Source organism: Onychomys torridus, chromosome 16 (genome assembly GCF_903995425.1).
Source record: "Onychomys torridus chromosome 16, mOncTor1.1, whole genome shotgun sequence".
In the NCBI taxonomy this organism is placed as follows: Eukaryota; Metazoa; Chordata; class Mammalia; order Rodentia; family Cricetidae; genus Onychomys; species Onychomys torridus.
The window spans coordinates 29770821-29786300 of NC_050458.1; the positions used below are offsets into that span (position 1 = coordinate 29770821).

At 40.6% G+C, this 15480-nt stretch overlaps 1 protein-coding gene across 5 annotated transcripts in view; it reads right to left on the reverse strand.

Annotated features, from left to right (window-relative positions):
- Positions 1-4577: 4577 nt before the first annotated feature.
- Cyrib (CYFIP related Rac1 interactor B) overlaps positions 4578-15480 on the reverse strand; it is a 132340-nt gene continuing 121437 nt past the window's right edge. For all 5 annotated transcript variants that reach the window (XM_036207934.1, XM_036207932.1, XM_036207937.1 and 2 more), the window contains 5 exons: positions 14400-14516; positions 13384-13463; positions 12000-12126; positions 10615-10685; positions 4578-5315 (listed from right to left, as the gene is read on the reverse strand). In XM_036207934.1, the coding sequence (XP_036063827.1) occupies positions 5252-5315; positions 10615-10685; positions 12000-12126; positions 13384-13463; positions 14400-14516 (459 nt within the window). In that variant the 3' untranslated portion in view covers positions 4578-5251. The remainder of the gene's footprint in view (positions 5316-10614; positions 10686-11999; positions 12127-13383; positions 13464-14399; positions 14517-15480) is intronic.

The window sequence follows — 15480 nt, forward strand, 5'->3', positions numbered from 1 at the left end:
TGGAGGGTGGGGTTATCTCAGAAGATTCGAACAGCTTATTTAAAGGTCTCAGTATCCTCAATTGGACTATGCAGATAGCTCTGCAGTTCAGAGCAATGGCTGCTCTTGCAAAGGACCTGGGTTCAGTTCTCAGCACCCACATGGAGGCTCACAATCACCTGTAACTGCAATTTCAGGAGACTGATGCCCTCATCTGGTGGGAGTATTGCATTCACATGGTACACTTATAGGCAGGCAAAACACTCTTCTACAAAAAAAAAAAAAAAAAAAAAAAAAAAAAAAAAAAAAAAAAAAAATTTAAATACTGAGTTGAGCATCAGACAGAAAGGACCCACATACCTTAAAATGCCAAACAAATGCTGAGCAAGTGGACTCACCACTTTATACAGTGACTCGACTTTCAGGTGTGAAAACTTGCACCTTAGTATCCTGTGTGCCTCTGTAACTTAAATACTAACTCTACACCAGCACCAACTCATGAGATGCTCATGATCATCACACTAGTTAACAGGCAAGGAGATGACAGCTTCAGTGGCATTCCAGTGGCTCTAAGGACACGTAGGCAGCTCTAGGTGGCCCAGGCCCACTTGACTTACAAAAGCTATGCTATTTCTCCTACACCATGGGTAAGCCATTAGCACTTCTCAGCAACCAGTATTGAAAAGATTCTGGCATTTTGTGTAGGTGATCAGAACAGACATGGACAATATATGCCAGTAAGAGAGCTCCTCAGCCCAGAATGCCCTCCCTACACACTCAGAAAACTCCTTCTCATTACCTTGTCATCCTAGTACACAGGCTGTAGCTATGACAAGTACTACTTACTCACTAAAGATGGGTTTATCAACATGCTCCCTGAAGCAACTCATACACTGGAGCTTGCCATTTAAAAGCATCTGCAGGGCCTGGGCAAGTAGCTCAGTGGTAGAGTACTTATTTAGCCTGTGAAAGATCCTGGGTTCCACACTCCAAGCACTGCAAAATGTTATTTAAAAAAAAAAAGTGTTTAGAGATCTGGAGAGACAGCTTACCAGTTAAGAGCACACACTGCTCTTACAGAGAACCTGTGCTGGGCAGTCCATAACTACATGTAATTCTGGCTCTAGGGGACCCAATGCCTTCTTTAGGCTTTCTCAGGCACCCACACTCATGTGCACATATACACAAAGACACATACATATACACATACTTAAAAATCTTTAAAAAATGTCTCAAATGTACAGGCTAATTGCCTGCTAATCAGAAAACTGAATATTCATGCAAAATATTCCCATTACAAGATCTATTACGGGTTCATTCAGACTGTACAGGTCTAGCACCTTCAACGAAGCAGTTGAACCGGTAGTGTTCTCTAGAATGAAAAACCTGCATTACTAGACAGGACACCAGAAGTGGATAGCTTGTAAAGCTATGATGGTCAAAATACCAACACTGAGCACACCTTACCTGTGAACATCCCAGGCATTGACTAGCTGGTTTATTAAGACCCTCTCTAAAGACATACCATGTTTCCTGTTTGGGGACATTTAACCAAAGTCACACCAAGTTAAAGGAGAAAGCTGAATACACTCAAGCTCACTGACTGAACTTTGTTGTAACTTGTCACATTATTACTGCCTTGCTGACAGGACATGAGACATCCTAGTGCTCTGGGGTCAGTCCCTTCTCCCTCACTACTGATGAGGAAGAGAGCTGTGCAGTGCTGTGGCTTGGGTGCTAGGGCTCTGAACCCACAGGTCTTTCTACTGTCTTCCATTCTTATTCAGTTGATGGGCAATTCCTTTAAGAATTTCTGGCATGGCAATTACTGCAATCTCAAATGGAACCAGAATGGCATTTCAACCAGAAGTATTTCAACTCAAAAACTTAGATTTGAGCACAGAGATGCCAGTTATACTCAAAAGCCTAAAATATTTGCAGTAACCTTAGAGATCCAGAATGCTAATCTAAATCTTTGTAAACTGAAACAGAAGTTGAAAGTATCACACATCTATGACAAGGACTGAAGAAAAGGATAGTGGAAAAAGATAGTCATGAGTGTGCTTTGGTAGAAGAGATAACAGGATAGCTTATTCTACTGTTGTTTTCCTTTTTGGTTTTACAAGACAGGGTTTCTCTGGGTAGTTTTGGTGCCTGTCCTGAATCTTGTTCTGTAGACCAGGCTGGCCTCGAACTCACAGAGATCCACCTGGCTCTGCCTCCCAAGTGCTGGGATTAAAGGCATGCACTACCACCACCCCGCTTTACCCTACTGTTTTAAACCAGGGGCAGAGGGGTCAAAAACAGGCTGAGACGTGCTGACAGAGTCATACTTTAGAAAACCACAAGGGGCAAGAGGAGGCAAGCTTCAGAGTTAGATTTACCACCAGCAGAGCAGGGACAACCTCTGGCCAGTGGACAAACAGACCCTTTGCTTGGCCTCTGCTATGGTTGTGCTACACCCAACCCCAGAATCCTACACTCTGAAGGAAGTTTCCTAAGCAGAGAAAAGAATTGCAGTGCAAGCCAACAATGTTCCTTGTAGTACGTGACTGGCAAATATCAGACGTGAGGTTGAGCCTATTTCCCAGCAGAGGCAGCTCCTCCAGCAGACTGCAGGAGTGTGCCCCTATTACTCGAGCTGTCAAACAGACCTGCTCTTCTGTACAGGGCAGGGACACACTTTAGCCTCTGATGGCCATATGACCTTTGTCACAACTATGCTGCTTCAATGAGCAAATAGCCATAAATAATATATACATATATATATACAAATGAGGAGGCTATGTTTAATAAAATTTTATTTATGAACACTGGAGTTTGAATTTCATATACTTTTCTCATGCTACAAAATATTTTTTCAACTTTAAAAAAAACATGTTATCCTTTATTCCCCCAATCTTTTAAAAATCATTCTTAATTCACAGGCTGTGTAGGTACAGAAGAAGGTGGATTGGCCCAGAGCCTGGGCTACTGACCCCTAGGCTAGAGTTAAAGGGTTTTTTTGCCCACTTAATCTTCAACATGCAGAGTGTGAACCATGTTACCTGAAAAGGCCACAGCAGTATTACTACATCTATTTCATTCACCCCATTCAAGCACTAACTTGGCAGCTATCCATATTTAGGTTCTGTGCAAGATCCTTCCTCAGGACACTGGAGGAAGAATAGGACACGGCTCTTCTCTCAAGCTCTCGGTCTCCACAGCACCTCAACACTGTAATCTTTCAAGAGGATCAGAAAAAGATCCAAAAGTGTGAGTACTGGGCTGTTTTGTGAGACAGTTGTATTCAGTGCTTACGTTGACTGTAACAAAGTACCACAAACTGGGTGGCTTAGAATAGAAATTTATTTTTTCACCATAATAGAAGATGGAAGTCTGAAGTAAAAACAGCAACAGGGTTGGTTCCTCCTGGAGGCTCTGATGCAAACTGTTCCATGACCCTCTTCTAGCTTCTGTGGCTCAGGGTGTTCACCTTTGCCTCTATCCTTCCAGGATCTCCAATGTGTCTGTTTCCCCTTCTTTTCTCTTATCAGGATTTGTCAATGGCATTAGGGCCCACACTAATACAGGATGATGTCATCCACAGATCCTTATATTCACCTGAAAAGGCCCTTCTTCCAAATTGAGGCCTTATATTACAGGTTCAGACAGACATTACCTGTTGCAGAGTACACTATTTAACCCATTATAATACTGTTAGAGGACTCCTAGAAAACATGGCCAAGATCATCCAAACAATTTTCAGGAGGAAGTAATAGAAGCTGACTTTTAAAAGATGAAAGCTGGTGTTGGTCAGACAGTCATGAGGGAGAAAAGGGAAATCAGATTCAGATTGTAGCCAGACCAGAGTCACGAAGCAACACCACATGGAACAATCTGTGAACAGCAAGTAGTTACGCTTGGCTGGAGAACAGGGTGTGAAGTGAGACAGGAGTAGGCAGGAAGCCAGAGACGTCAACAGGAACTTCATCACCAAGTGCTGTGTGCTCTGATGGAGAAGGCCCCGAGGGAAGCCTGTGGTCCTCTTTCATGGTTAACCACTTTACTGTACCACACCTCAGATCACCTTGTCATTAAACCCCTGACAAGACTGATTTAGACAACCTTCAGGCAGCTTCTCTCAACCATGATAAATTTCACAACTCAGGTTTGATGATTTTAAACTGAAACCCATGGTAGCTTCTTCCTACCACTAATGAAATGGCAGTCTTTCGTTTCCTCTGGGAAGTATTCTTATTGCTCACTGTCCTCCAATGTCAAGGGCTCACCTTACTTCTGAAACACCCTGTGCTTCCTGTTGCTGCCCTTTCACTCCTAAAACTGAGAGCTGAGAAAGTGTGGTTTTCCTTCTACAACTACACTCACACAAGATGAAATCAAAACAGAAGTCAAGTTCATGACACAATCACTGGTCATCTTATATACAACAAGTTTAAAAGCAGTTAAACTTATGTACATAGACAAAAATAAAGAAAAATACAACTGAAAAAGACATAGCTATCCTCTAAGAGAAAAAAAAAATGTAATGTGTCTATGCATTCCACAGAAATATATACAGGGAATACTTCCAGAAACCTCAGTAAACCAAGCCACACTTAGAAAAAGGAAGCTGATTTTTATTTTATCAACAGCCATTCTTGAACATGAACATGCATACGTAATATTCTACGCACACATCACAGTTTTTAACGTTAGTTAATAAAGGTTAAACACACAACATACATCCTCACAAAAAAAAAGTCAAAATGCAAACTTAAAACTTTAAACAAAAGTCTTACTAATTTAAAAAAGGTTTGTGTTGGGTACCATTTGTACAACACAGTTAATTTAAACATTTCATTTTGGCTGGACATGAAAAAGCGGCAGTAGAAAATAAATTCATGAGGGTTTTAAATAGCAGAATAGGCAGTTTTGCCATGCAGAAGAAGCAATATTAAATATTAGTTTTCAAAAAAAATCCACATTTAAAAATATTTAGTTCAAGTCACAGAACTTTTCTCAGTAGAGACCTCAATGCAATGCATAATTAGCTGCCTTAGATGGCCTGTTTTGAAAGGACAAAATCCCTTTCAAAGTACAACTTTACTGATTTTGGCACAGAAAAGAAGTCTTAAGAACAAGAACATGATTAAAAAAGTGGGAAGAGGAACAGAGGAAAGAAACCAAAGCAAGAATAAGGAGATTTAATGGCAATCACTAAAGACTGCATTCTCGGTCACTGAAGAACACTGTTGTGCTCCATCTGCAGTAGGGGCTTGCTCCACAGCGCTTACTGCAGCATGGACCTAATTTGCTTGGAGGTAGTCTCATCGTTCAAATGTTTTGTCGTGTACCTATAAGAGACAGTATCAATGTTAGGAAATCAAAGTCTGTATGCGCTCTGTAATAAGGCAAGATGAGCAGCTGGCCAATCAGCCTCACAAAATCACACCTTAGAGTGGCAGTTTTCATTATGATCAGGCTCATTCTGCTTCTCTCCTCCACCCAATAGAACAGCCTATTGCTGCTGGTCACCTAATTAGAAGCACCTTGCTGAATATCAGCCAAACTCTGAAATAATTAGCTACCTCTCATGATAGCAAAATTACAGATCTATCCCAGGTGTTGGCAAATTATGATCCCTGAACCAAATACAGCCTACCACCTATTTTTTTTCATGGCATGTGAGTTAAGTACATATACTTTTTTTTTTTTTTTTTTTTTGGTTTTTTCAAGACAGGGTTTCTCTGTGTAGTTTTGGTGCCTGTCCTAGATCTCACTTGGTAGGCCAGGCTGACCTCGAACTCACAGAGATCTACCTGGCTACATATGCATTTTTTAGATTTTAGATTGCTAAGGGAGAAAAATAAATGAACAAAACAATAGGCAATATTCAGTATTAGCATATGAAATTTAAATTTTAATGTTCACACATAAAAGTTGTATTGAAGGGGGAGGAGTAGGCATAACCAAATACACTGAATGCATGTATGAAATTGTCAAAGAATTATCTGAGGCTACCTCACTGGCACCATGGAAGACTGAAGCAGCTATTCTAGCAAACAGCCCTCACGGTGTAAAGTATTTACTCACATTCTCACCCTCCTACAGTTTCACTCTACACTGTACAAACAGTGCCCTGCCAGGCAGTGATGACACACACCTTTAATGCTGACACTCGGGAGGCAGAGGCAGGTGGATCTCTGTGAGTTTGAGGTCAGCCTGGTCTACAGAAAGAGTTGCAGAACAGCCAAGCCTACACAGAAAAACCTTTGTCTTGAAAAACCAAAAGTGCCTGAACTATCTATATTCTCTAAGTACCTACTTCCAGGTAGGTGTATTTTGAACAAGTATGCAAATCCAAACCCACAGTGAACAAAAAAAAAAATACTCTAAGAGGATGTTCAACTGAGGAGCTGCTACTGACCAGTGAAGGAGATGTCTAGAATCTGAACCTGATTAGTAGCATCAGACACAGGTTTGCAAAGCTTGGGTATATAGAATGTATCCTGAAGATAATTCAAACAGGGTGATTTAGCTTGTAAGCATTTCACATAATTTTCAAAAAAACTAGATGATTTGAAGTAGGTCTATGTTAAAGAACTATAAACAATGGTTACATGTATTCCAAATACACTTTAAAAGTGGAGATGCTATCTATATTCTTTGTAAAGATGAAGGGACGGGCGTGTTTATCACACATCTGGCGTGAACTACATCTGTGTTTCTCAGCAGTCACTTCAGACTGTTCTCATGAAGAGACACTGCAGGGCAGACAGGCTGTGGGACTGGAAGGAAAAGTCCATAGAGCAGTGGTTCTCACCTTCCTAAACACTGAGACCCTTTAATACAATTCCCCATGCTGTGCTGACCCCCAACCATAACATTATTTTTGTTGCTACTTCATAACTGTAGTCTTGCTACTGTTATGAATAGTAATGTAAGTATTTTTGGATACTGGGGTTTGCTGAAGAGGCCACGATCCACAGCTTGAGAACTGCTGCCATAGAGAAATATTTAATGAAATGGCAGTAATGGGGCAAGATTTAACTGTTCTGTTTTGACAAAGCATATATGACCACATGTCACCCTTCTCAATATCAAAACAAAGATGTCAACCAGCTATGTGGCTTCTTCCCCTTCCTTTACTGAAAATAACTGAAGAACAGAGATAGTTAAGTCTGTACCACATAATAGTCAGCAATGCTTACACTCCCCAGAACTGTGTCTGAGGGTATGGCTGTGATGACAGTTCTGGCATCCTACCCTGGAAGGCAAGGCCAGAGGTGCTCCATCACTATTCTGAGTGTGTAGAGATAGACTGCATACAAGATACATGGATTTATTCTTGTTTGAACAAAAAACCCAAGTCCTCCTTCAAGTGCCTGTGGCTTCTCTACTAGAAAACAATGGCTACCTTTACCCTGAAGTTCAGCAAAGAAGCAAGTACTAGCACTACACCCAAATGCTCAACTCCAGCTCCGTCTCATGACTCGCTTTCTCCTTTTAGCATACTGTAAGTTGGAGGTACTATATAAATAACTCAAAACACACACAATTCTAATTCTATTCAAAATCTTTTGTTCATTAATTTGCAAAAAGTTTTTTGGTTTGTTTTTGGTTGCTATGAGAAAGCTTAGTTTCAGCAGTGTTTTAAAAAGTTTCAGTAGGGTATTTATTTAAAATGAGGGCCTGACTGGACATGTGTCTCCATGACAGGTAAGATGACCTGCTGTCATCCCACACAACCTAAGTCAGTAGCTCATTTTTTAGTAAAAGGCGGGTACCTGTAGGTCCCTGACCCCCGTTTTGGGTAACTGTTGCCTTGCTTGCTGACCTTGATATCTTCCCTATGCTAATTCCCTGTGAGATTCCACCCTCCCGAATGCTTAAGGGAAGTTCCTTGTCTGTGTATCCAGCATATCGGGCGTTAACAGCTTAGATGCAAGACCATAAAACATCAGAAGCGAATTTCTGCCTTCCGGGGTTCTCCCATAGTGCTGTATGTAAGCCTGTATTTAAGACCTCCTCCCTCCTTCAATAAACAGCATTCGGCATTCAAAAATAAATAAATAAATAAAAGAAGAGAAAATAAAGTAACATAAAATGAGGGCCTGAGTTTCCACTCAGATCTAAGTTGAGATCTAAGGAAAGGGACTCTAGGTGATGAACTGGAACTCTGCATGTTTTACTATCATCTACTCCAAAGCATACCCATGTTCAATACATCATGAACTAAAGGCTAGGCTATCAAAAAGCACATCAAATTTAAGGAATGAAACTCAGCATCATCTCGGGCTCCTCGGCACCTCTACTACTTGCAGAGTTCATGTGATATGCAGCAAGTGCCCACAACCACCATATCACCCATAGCTCTGGTGATGAGAAGGCTCACATTCAAGACTGTACTGGAAATATGGGGTGATAAGAAATGACACACTGCTGTGGGATGTCTTTCTGTACACTGTGAATATGTGTTGCTCTGATTGGTTGATAAATAAAGCTTCATGGCCTATGGCAGGGCAGGATGGAGCCAGGCAGTAAAATCCAAGAGAGATAGTAAAAGAAGAAAGGAGAAAGGAGAGCAAGGGAGACACCAAAGCACGTCCAAGGAGCAGTGTGTAATGGGATGCAGGTAAAGCTACAGAACATGTGGCGATACATAGATTAATAAAAATGGGTTAATTTAAGATGAAAGAGCTGGCTAGCAAGAAGCCTGCCAGAGGCCATATACAGTTGGTAATTAATATAAGCCTCTGAATGATTATTTTATAAAGGGCCACAGGACTGGGGGGCCAGGTGGGACTGGAGAAACTTCCAGTACAACACATGTCCCTTCTATAAAGCATCTAAGCACAATGACTAGCATACAAACCCCAGATAAAAAAACTGAGAGCCAGACACAGCATATGCTCACTATGAACAAATCAGTTCACAAGTTTTCTTTAGAACTTAAAAAGACTAACAGGATACTTTGCCTTCCTCAGCACTGAGTCCTGTGTACACTCCCTATCAGTACTGTCCTCAACACCACTGCCCCTCTGCTCTGACACTAAGGGAAAGGACTGCACTAACCCTCACCCATGAGTTCTACAAGCAACACTTCACTGTAGGTGCTTAGCTAACCTTTAAACATGTTTCCTTTTTTTTTTGATTTTTCAAGACAGGGTTTGGTTTCTCTATGTAACAGTCCTGGTTGTCTTGGAACTTGCTCTGTAGATCAGGCTGGCTTCAAACTCACAGAGATCCACCTGCCTCTGCCTCCCAAGTGTGTGTGCCACCACCGCCCAGCTTAGCATGCGTCCTTTAAGGTAACAAAACAAACTCTAAAACCCTCAACCTCCCAACCTCCTATAAATTTTGTTTTTGTGAGATGGGCTCTCACTAAGTAAACTAGGTTGGCCTTTGGGACCTAAAGGTATGCACCACTATGCCCAGCTATTTATTCCTAAGTTTTAATAATACATTTCAGGTTTCCTGATACCAGGTGACTAAGAGACTGACTGACCTTCAGGAAAAACAGAACAGAATATAGAAATATCAAGCTGAATGAGACACAGACACTATCAAGAATGGAAATAAAGATGGCCCATGTCCTACATAGCTAAAATTAAAATGTAGTTTGCACTGCCAAAGTGAGAAGAAAATTTCTAGGTGTATAGCCTGGTAGTATATGGATTTAATTAAACTAAGTTTTTCTCATTCTAATGTTCATTTAAAGTAGCTCTCCTGTATCCAGGCAGAAACTGCTTACAGGGCACTTTCCATAATAAAGTTGAGGTTTCTCTCAGCTGAAATGAGTTGACATGTGCTGATGAAACATCATCACATGAATATTTCTGCATCCTGGCAGGGCACTGTTTGTACAGTGTAGAGTGAAACTGTAGGAGGGTGAGAATGTGAGTAAATACTTTACACCGTGAGGGATGTTTGCTAGAATAGCTGCTTCAGTCTTCCACGGTGCCAGTGAGCTAGCCTCAGATAATACATATATTAACCAACTTGGAATTTTCCAGTTCATACTCTTTTTCCCCCCCTAAACCTCACAAAATGAAATATAGAAATTAGCTTCTAGGTTGTGAAATTATGTTTTAAGTTGGTTCTGAGCACTAAGATGTCCACTTACAAAGATGCCATGCAACACAGAAGCTTCAGTAATTAAATCAACAATGACTCCTCAGAACAAAGATAATGTAGACATGGGATCATGGGCACAGAAATGCCACTAACCTACTCACGAGGAATGCAACTACTCATAGAACTTTATTTTGTTGGATCAATGGGCAAACAATTACATTGAACTATGATTCTCTATGTGTGCAAGGAAAATTCACTAGGAAGTCACATGCACATGGTGAGATCACATGGTTTTTCTTCAAATTTCCCCATGTTTGTGAATCAGCATACATTAAAGTTGGAAGAAGCAATCCTGCTTCAAAGGGGCAAATAGCAAAGCAAAATTTTGAGCCAAGAAATGAAGCTGGTATTCTCATCTGTCTCACACAGCTCTCATTATACGATATTGTATTACTATTCAGAAGCAACATTATCAATAAGCAAAACTTGCAACTTAAACATAACTGAAGTATCTTTTAGATGCTATTCAAACATTCAACATACATTTTTCTGTCATGCTTAAGTACACATACATACCTGAGAGCATTGAGAAGACCTTCTACACTATTAGGAGGTTGGTCCTTAAGAACTTTAATACAACCTTTCATCTGAGGAGAAAAAAAGAAAAAGTAAATATCTGCTTTTTAATGTAACATTCATTTCAAAAAATAAAATTGAAACCTTAACTAAAAAACTGAAGAGATCATATACTGGAAATGCCTATTATTCACTCTTGGTGGTGGGGGCAGCAGCAAATGCTATTATTTTCAGTCTTTCAGTGAGGCAGAGCTTTCTGGGAATGCAGTCAGTCAAAATGAAGTTCCACTCAGACTAATGACAAGACATCCTGAAAAAGATTCCATACAGCAGTTGCAGGGAGAGAATAGACGTGCTCCAGGAAAGAGGAGTTTCCAGGGAGCCCGTGACAAGCAGAGGACAGACAGGAATCCTGTGGTGATGAGAAGGGAGCTAGGGAACCTTGATGATTCAGGTAGGACTAACGGGCCGGCCGGCAGCAGGGGCTTCTACAGGCTCCTCAGATGGAGATACTCAATGAGGATGGTATTTCAAGGTCAGCCTGGTTGTCGTAAAAAGCATGGCAGCACAGATTTGAGAGAAGAGGTGTGGGTTTGGCCTCCCCCTCTACCCTTCCTAGCAATGCTGTTACTTAACCTCCTAAAGTGAAGCTGCTCTAGTGAGGGGGAATCCTAGACAACATTCGAAGGCACATGGGAACAATGAAAACATTCTGGGACAGTTACCACACAACACAAGTAAGCTAACTCATTTTCCTATATAAAACAGATACATAAAAGCTAGTACCCATAGTTCAGATCTGAAATGCTAAAAGTCTGAAGTAGTAATAAAAGGGGGAATTATCAGATGATCCCCACCAAAGACAAATTAGAATACTCAAGTTTAAGAGTGCCCAGAAAAACTACAGATAGAGAAATGAGAAAAAACCTTTATTTCTAAGAGGAACTTCCAGGTAGATAAGGAAAGTAGAAACCAGTCACAAAATATTATGAACAGGGAAGGGAAAGAAAAACATAGAATCTTCCACTTTTCTTAAAAAAGCATCAATGCTGACTCTTAATATACATTCTCAAATAAACCTTATCTTTGGTTATTGGCCAAAGGGTACAATTAGAAAATTTATGTAATTATTAGAGATACTACAAAGAAATACTCAACATTATCATTATTCAATCACCTATCAGTAACATTATCATTCAATCACCTAACACACCTGCATACTGGCTAGCAACCAGAAATGCAGAACAGTGGAGAAGAAGGAATTCCATCTGTATCACAAACTATGGTCAGAGTCTATGAGTCCAACCTGCTACTTTTTAAATAAAACCTTATGATTTCCATGCAAGAAAACAGTTTGCAATCATATCAAACAATACATAACTTACATCAATTTTGGAAGTTTTGGCAAATGCTCCCACTGGATGGACATGGTCATAGAGTATTATGACACCCACCATTACCCTCAAGCAGAATGATACTGTCTCTTCATTGGTAAATCTGCTTCTGTATTCCCTGGAAGGCAGACAATTTGTATGGATGAGGCACATCACAAATTCTATAATGAACTGATTACACCTGCACTTGATCCTGACTACTTTGATATCTGAAAGGGACACTAATATACCTCTTCTTCACAAGGTCCGTAGGGAGAGGAAATGGATATGGGAAGGACTTACCACCCACATACTGTGGTTCCCACATTTGTACCCCCAGAGTATTATATTACCTCTTTACAATTTTAGAGAAAGCAAAAGTAGCCCTGAAGTAAGAGTTTGGGGATGGGTGCTTAGCAATGTAAGAAAAGTCACTAGCTCAATGGAGCAAGCAGGTTTGCTATTTTACGGGTATCTTGATCTAAACATACTATTATATTACAGGATCCAATCATATTCTTTTACTTAGGAAAAGGAAAACGGAATTCTGATCTGCATAGAAAGCAATGTGGGGGGGCTGGAGAGATGGCTCAGAGGTTAAGAGCACTGGCTGTTCTTCTAGAGGTCCTGAGTTCAATTCCCAGCAACCACATGGTGGCTCACAACCATCTGTAATGAGATCTGGTGCCCTCTTCTGGCCTGCAGGCATACATGCAGGCAGAACACTGTATACATAATAAATAAATAAATCTTAAAAAAAAGGAAAGAAAGAAAGCAATGTAGGACAGAAGACCTGACCCAGAATGGGGGCACTATGGATCCCTTCATTCCCTGGACCCCATTTCTTTACACGGGAGGAAAGAGTGGGAGGCGTTTGTCCTGCTCCATGAGTTCATCAGTAACACAGTGTACAGAAGAGCACTTTGGGAAAGGGTGCTGCAAAAACAGAAGTTCTCTAGTAAAAACCATCTCAGTCAAGAATCCAAGAGGCATTCTTTCAGGTGCTGAGAGGAAAATCTTATGTATCACAAATGCCTTCAGATAATTCAGGTTTGTGAGGAAACAAGGACAAACTAATAGTGTAAGAACATGTGGTAAATGGAATATAATTACAGCCTTCTGAAAGGGACTCTCCCCCCACCACCCCAAAACATGAAATTCTTGGTTCTGATAAGAATAAACCTATTGCGGTACCCAGAGTCGAGTTCTACACATCAAGAAGAAATGCACTAAGCTGCCCAATTATTTTGACTTTGTTCACACATTCAGCATTTGATGGTTAGGATAAACTTCATTTCTCTTTCCACACAGACATGTTTGTTGTATTTGGGTATGTTTTGAAATACCAGTCACTTCAGCAGTGTCACTGGAGTGAAAAAGATGGGCTAATACTCACGGTGTCTCCAGCATGACTCTGCATACACTCGCCATGGTGCTTAAACAATCTGTGGTATTTTCTATTGGTAAATTTTTATTCTACAAAGTGTACAGAGAAAAAAAGAAGAAAGTTAAGGTGAAAAACTTGTCACTTAATAATTTAAAACTTAACAGAATCGCCCAAATAATCAAATGATCTGGCTCCTATTTCTAATTCTCTAAGCCAATGACCATGATTCTAATCACTGTTCCATGATTAGGGAATAGAGCCATGCACAGAACAGCCAAGACCCTGCTGCCCTGAAAAGAAATTACCCTTAACTGAGTAAGACTAAGTACAGCCTTATAAACACAGGAGATGAGGGCCTAAGATACTGTTTATCCTGAAGGTACTGGGAAATTTTATTGATTTCATTACATTTTATTTATGGTATGTGGGTACTCTCTTGTGCCACAGTGCATGTGTGGAGGTCAGGAGAGAACCTGTGCTAGACTCTTCTCTCCTACTATTTGAGTCCCAGGAAACAAACTCGAAGCATCAGGCTTGATGGCAGGCCATCTCTCCAGGCCATGGGAAACATTGCAAAGAGCAGAAAAAGAACTAGAGTGCAACAAGAGCAGAGATACAGAGAATAGGGAAGAGGTTGGAAGTCTGATCTGGTATGTAGTAGGAGCAGAGTACTTTATAAGCAGGATGTACTTTAGAAGAGCCAGCAGAGTGATCTGTGGGACACTTGAAAGCAGTGCAAAAAGGAATTTAAAACGATCATCCTGGGATTCTGACTTGTACCAGTGCCATCATTAACCGAGAAAGACAGGCAGGAGGAAGGGGAAGGCTAGAAAAGGAGACAATGTGAACACGGAAGTGCTCAAAGTACCTCCAGAGCATCTGCAAGCTAGTGGCAGCTGTGCCCAGGCGGGTCTCATTCAGGATCCCAGTCTAAGGGTGGTATTTGAATCACAGCACTGCTGAGGTCACCACATCTGTAGTGAGTCTATCAGCATCAACATGGAGAAGGGTCTACAGCAACTCACCTCTGAGACAAATTTTGTTGTTGCATCACTTAAGGTTTTCAGCATTGGGGTGGCCTCAGCATAAAACAAAGACATTCGATTTGCCAATTCATTATTTACTTCATTTTCTCCTTCTGCCTGTGTGGAAATCACTTGATATTAATTCCCAAATTATTAAATATGATGACGTGCATAAAAGGTGCAAGAATATCTACTTTATTAAACCAATCTAGTAGTCCAGAACTTCAATATACAAATACTATTTAAATACTCTTTAAAAATAAATAGACTGCAAATGATACTAAGCAATTTTAAAAAAAGAAAAACTCTCCACTAATGCATATGAAGTGGTATTATGGAATCATAAAACCTGGATGGGACATCTTATTACACAAGAGACTGTTCAAAGGCTCTGGAGAACAAAAGGATGATTATGAAATTATACCCTATCTTCCATTATGAACATAAAAGGATCCATGCAATACCATGATAAAAAAAACAGGCAACAGCAGAAGGGAAGGGACCTCAGACTAGAAAAAAATGAGAAGAACTGATGAAGACTTGGGCTTTCACAAGTGATATAAACAAGATATTTCTATCGGCAGGGAATACATTTTAAAATGACCTAGCAGGCCACGTTCTGACACAGTTCGTGGAATAGGAGGAGGGCAGCAACTGGTGAAAATTCAAGTACAAGTGGGTACTGTAAAGGGCCTTAAATGCTACTTTAAGTCAGCATTTTCCTTACAAATAGGGAGCCATTTCAAGTGTTAAAAGTGTCAAGTAAATGTCTTAAAAAAAAAAAAACAAAAAAACCCAACCCATAATAGTAGGCAGACAGTTCCAAAAGACCAGAAGAGAAATTATGCTGCTACAAAATAACTGAAAAAAAGAGGAAAATGAGCTCTGAGGTGAAGAGAAAAAGGAGATAAAAGTATGCAAGATGAGCTGGGCGGTGGTGGCGCACGCCTTTAATCCCAGCACTCGGGAGGCAGAGGCAGGCGGATCTCTTTGAGTTCGAGGCCAGCCTGGGCTACCGAGTGTGTTCTAGGAAAGGTGCAAAGCTACACAGAGAAACCCTGTCTCAACCCCACCCCACCCC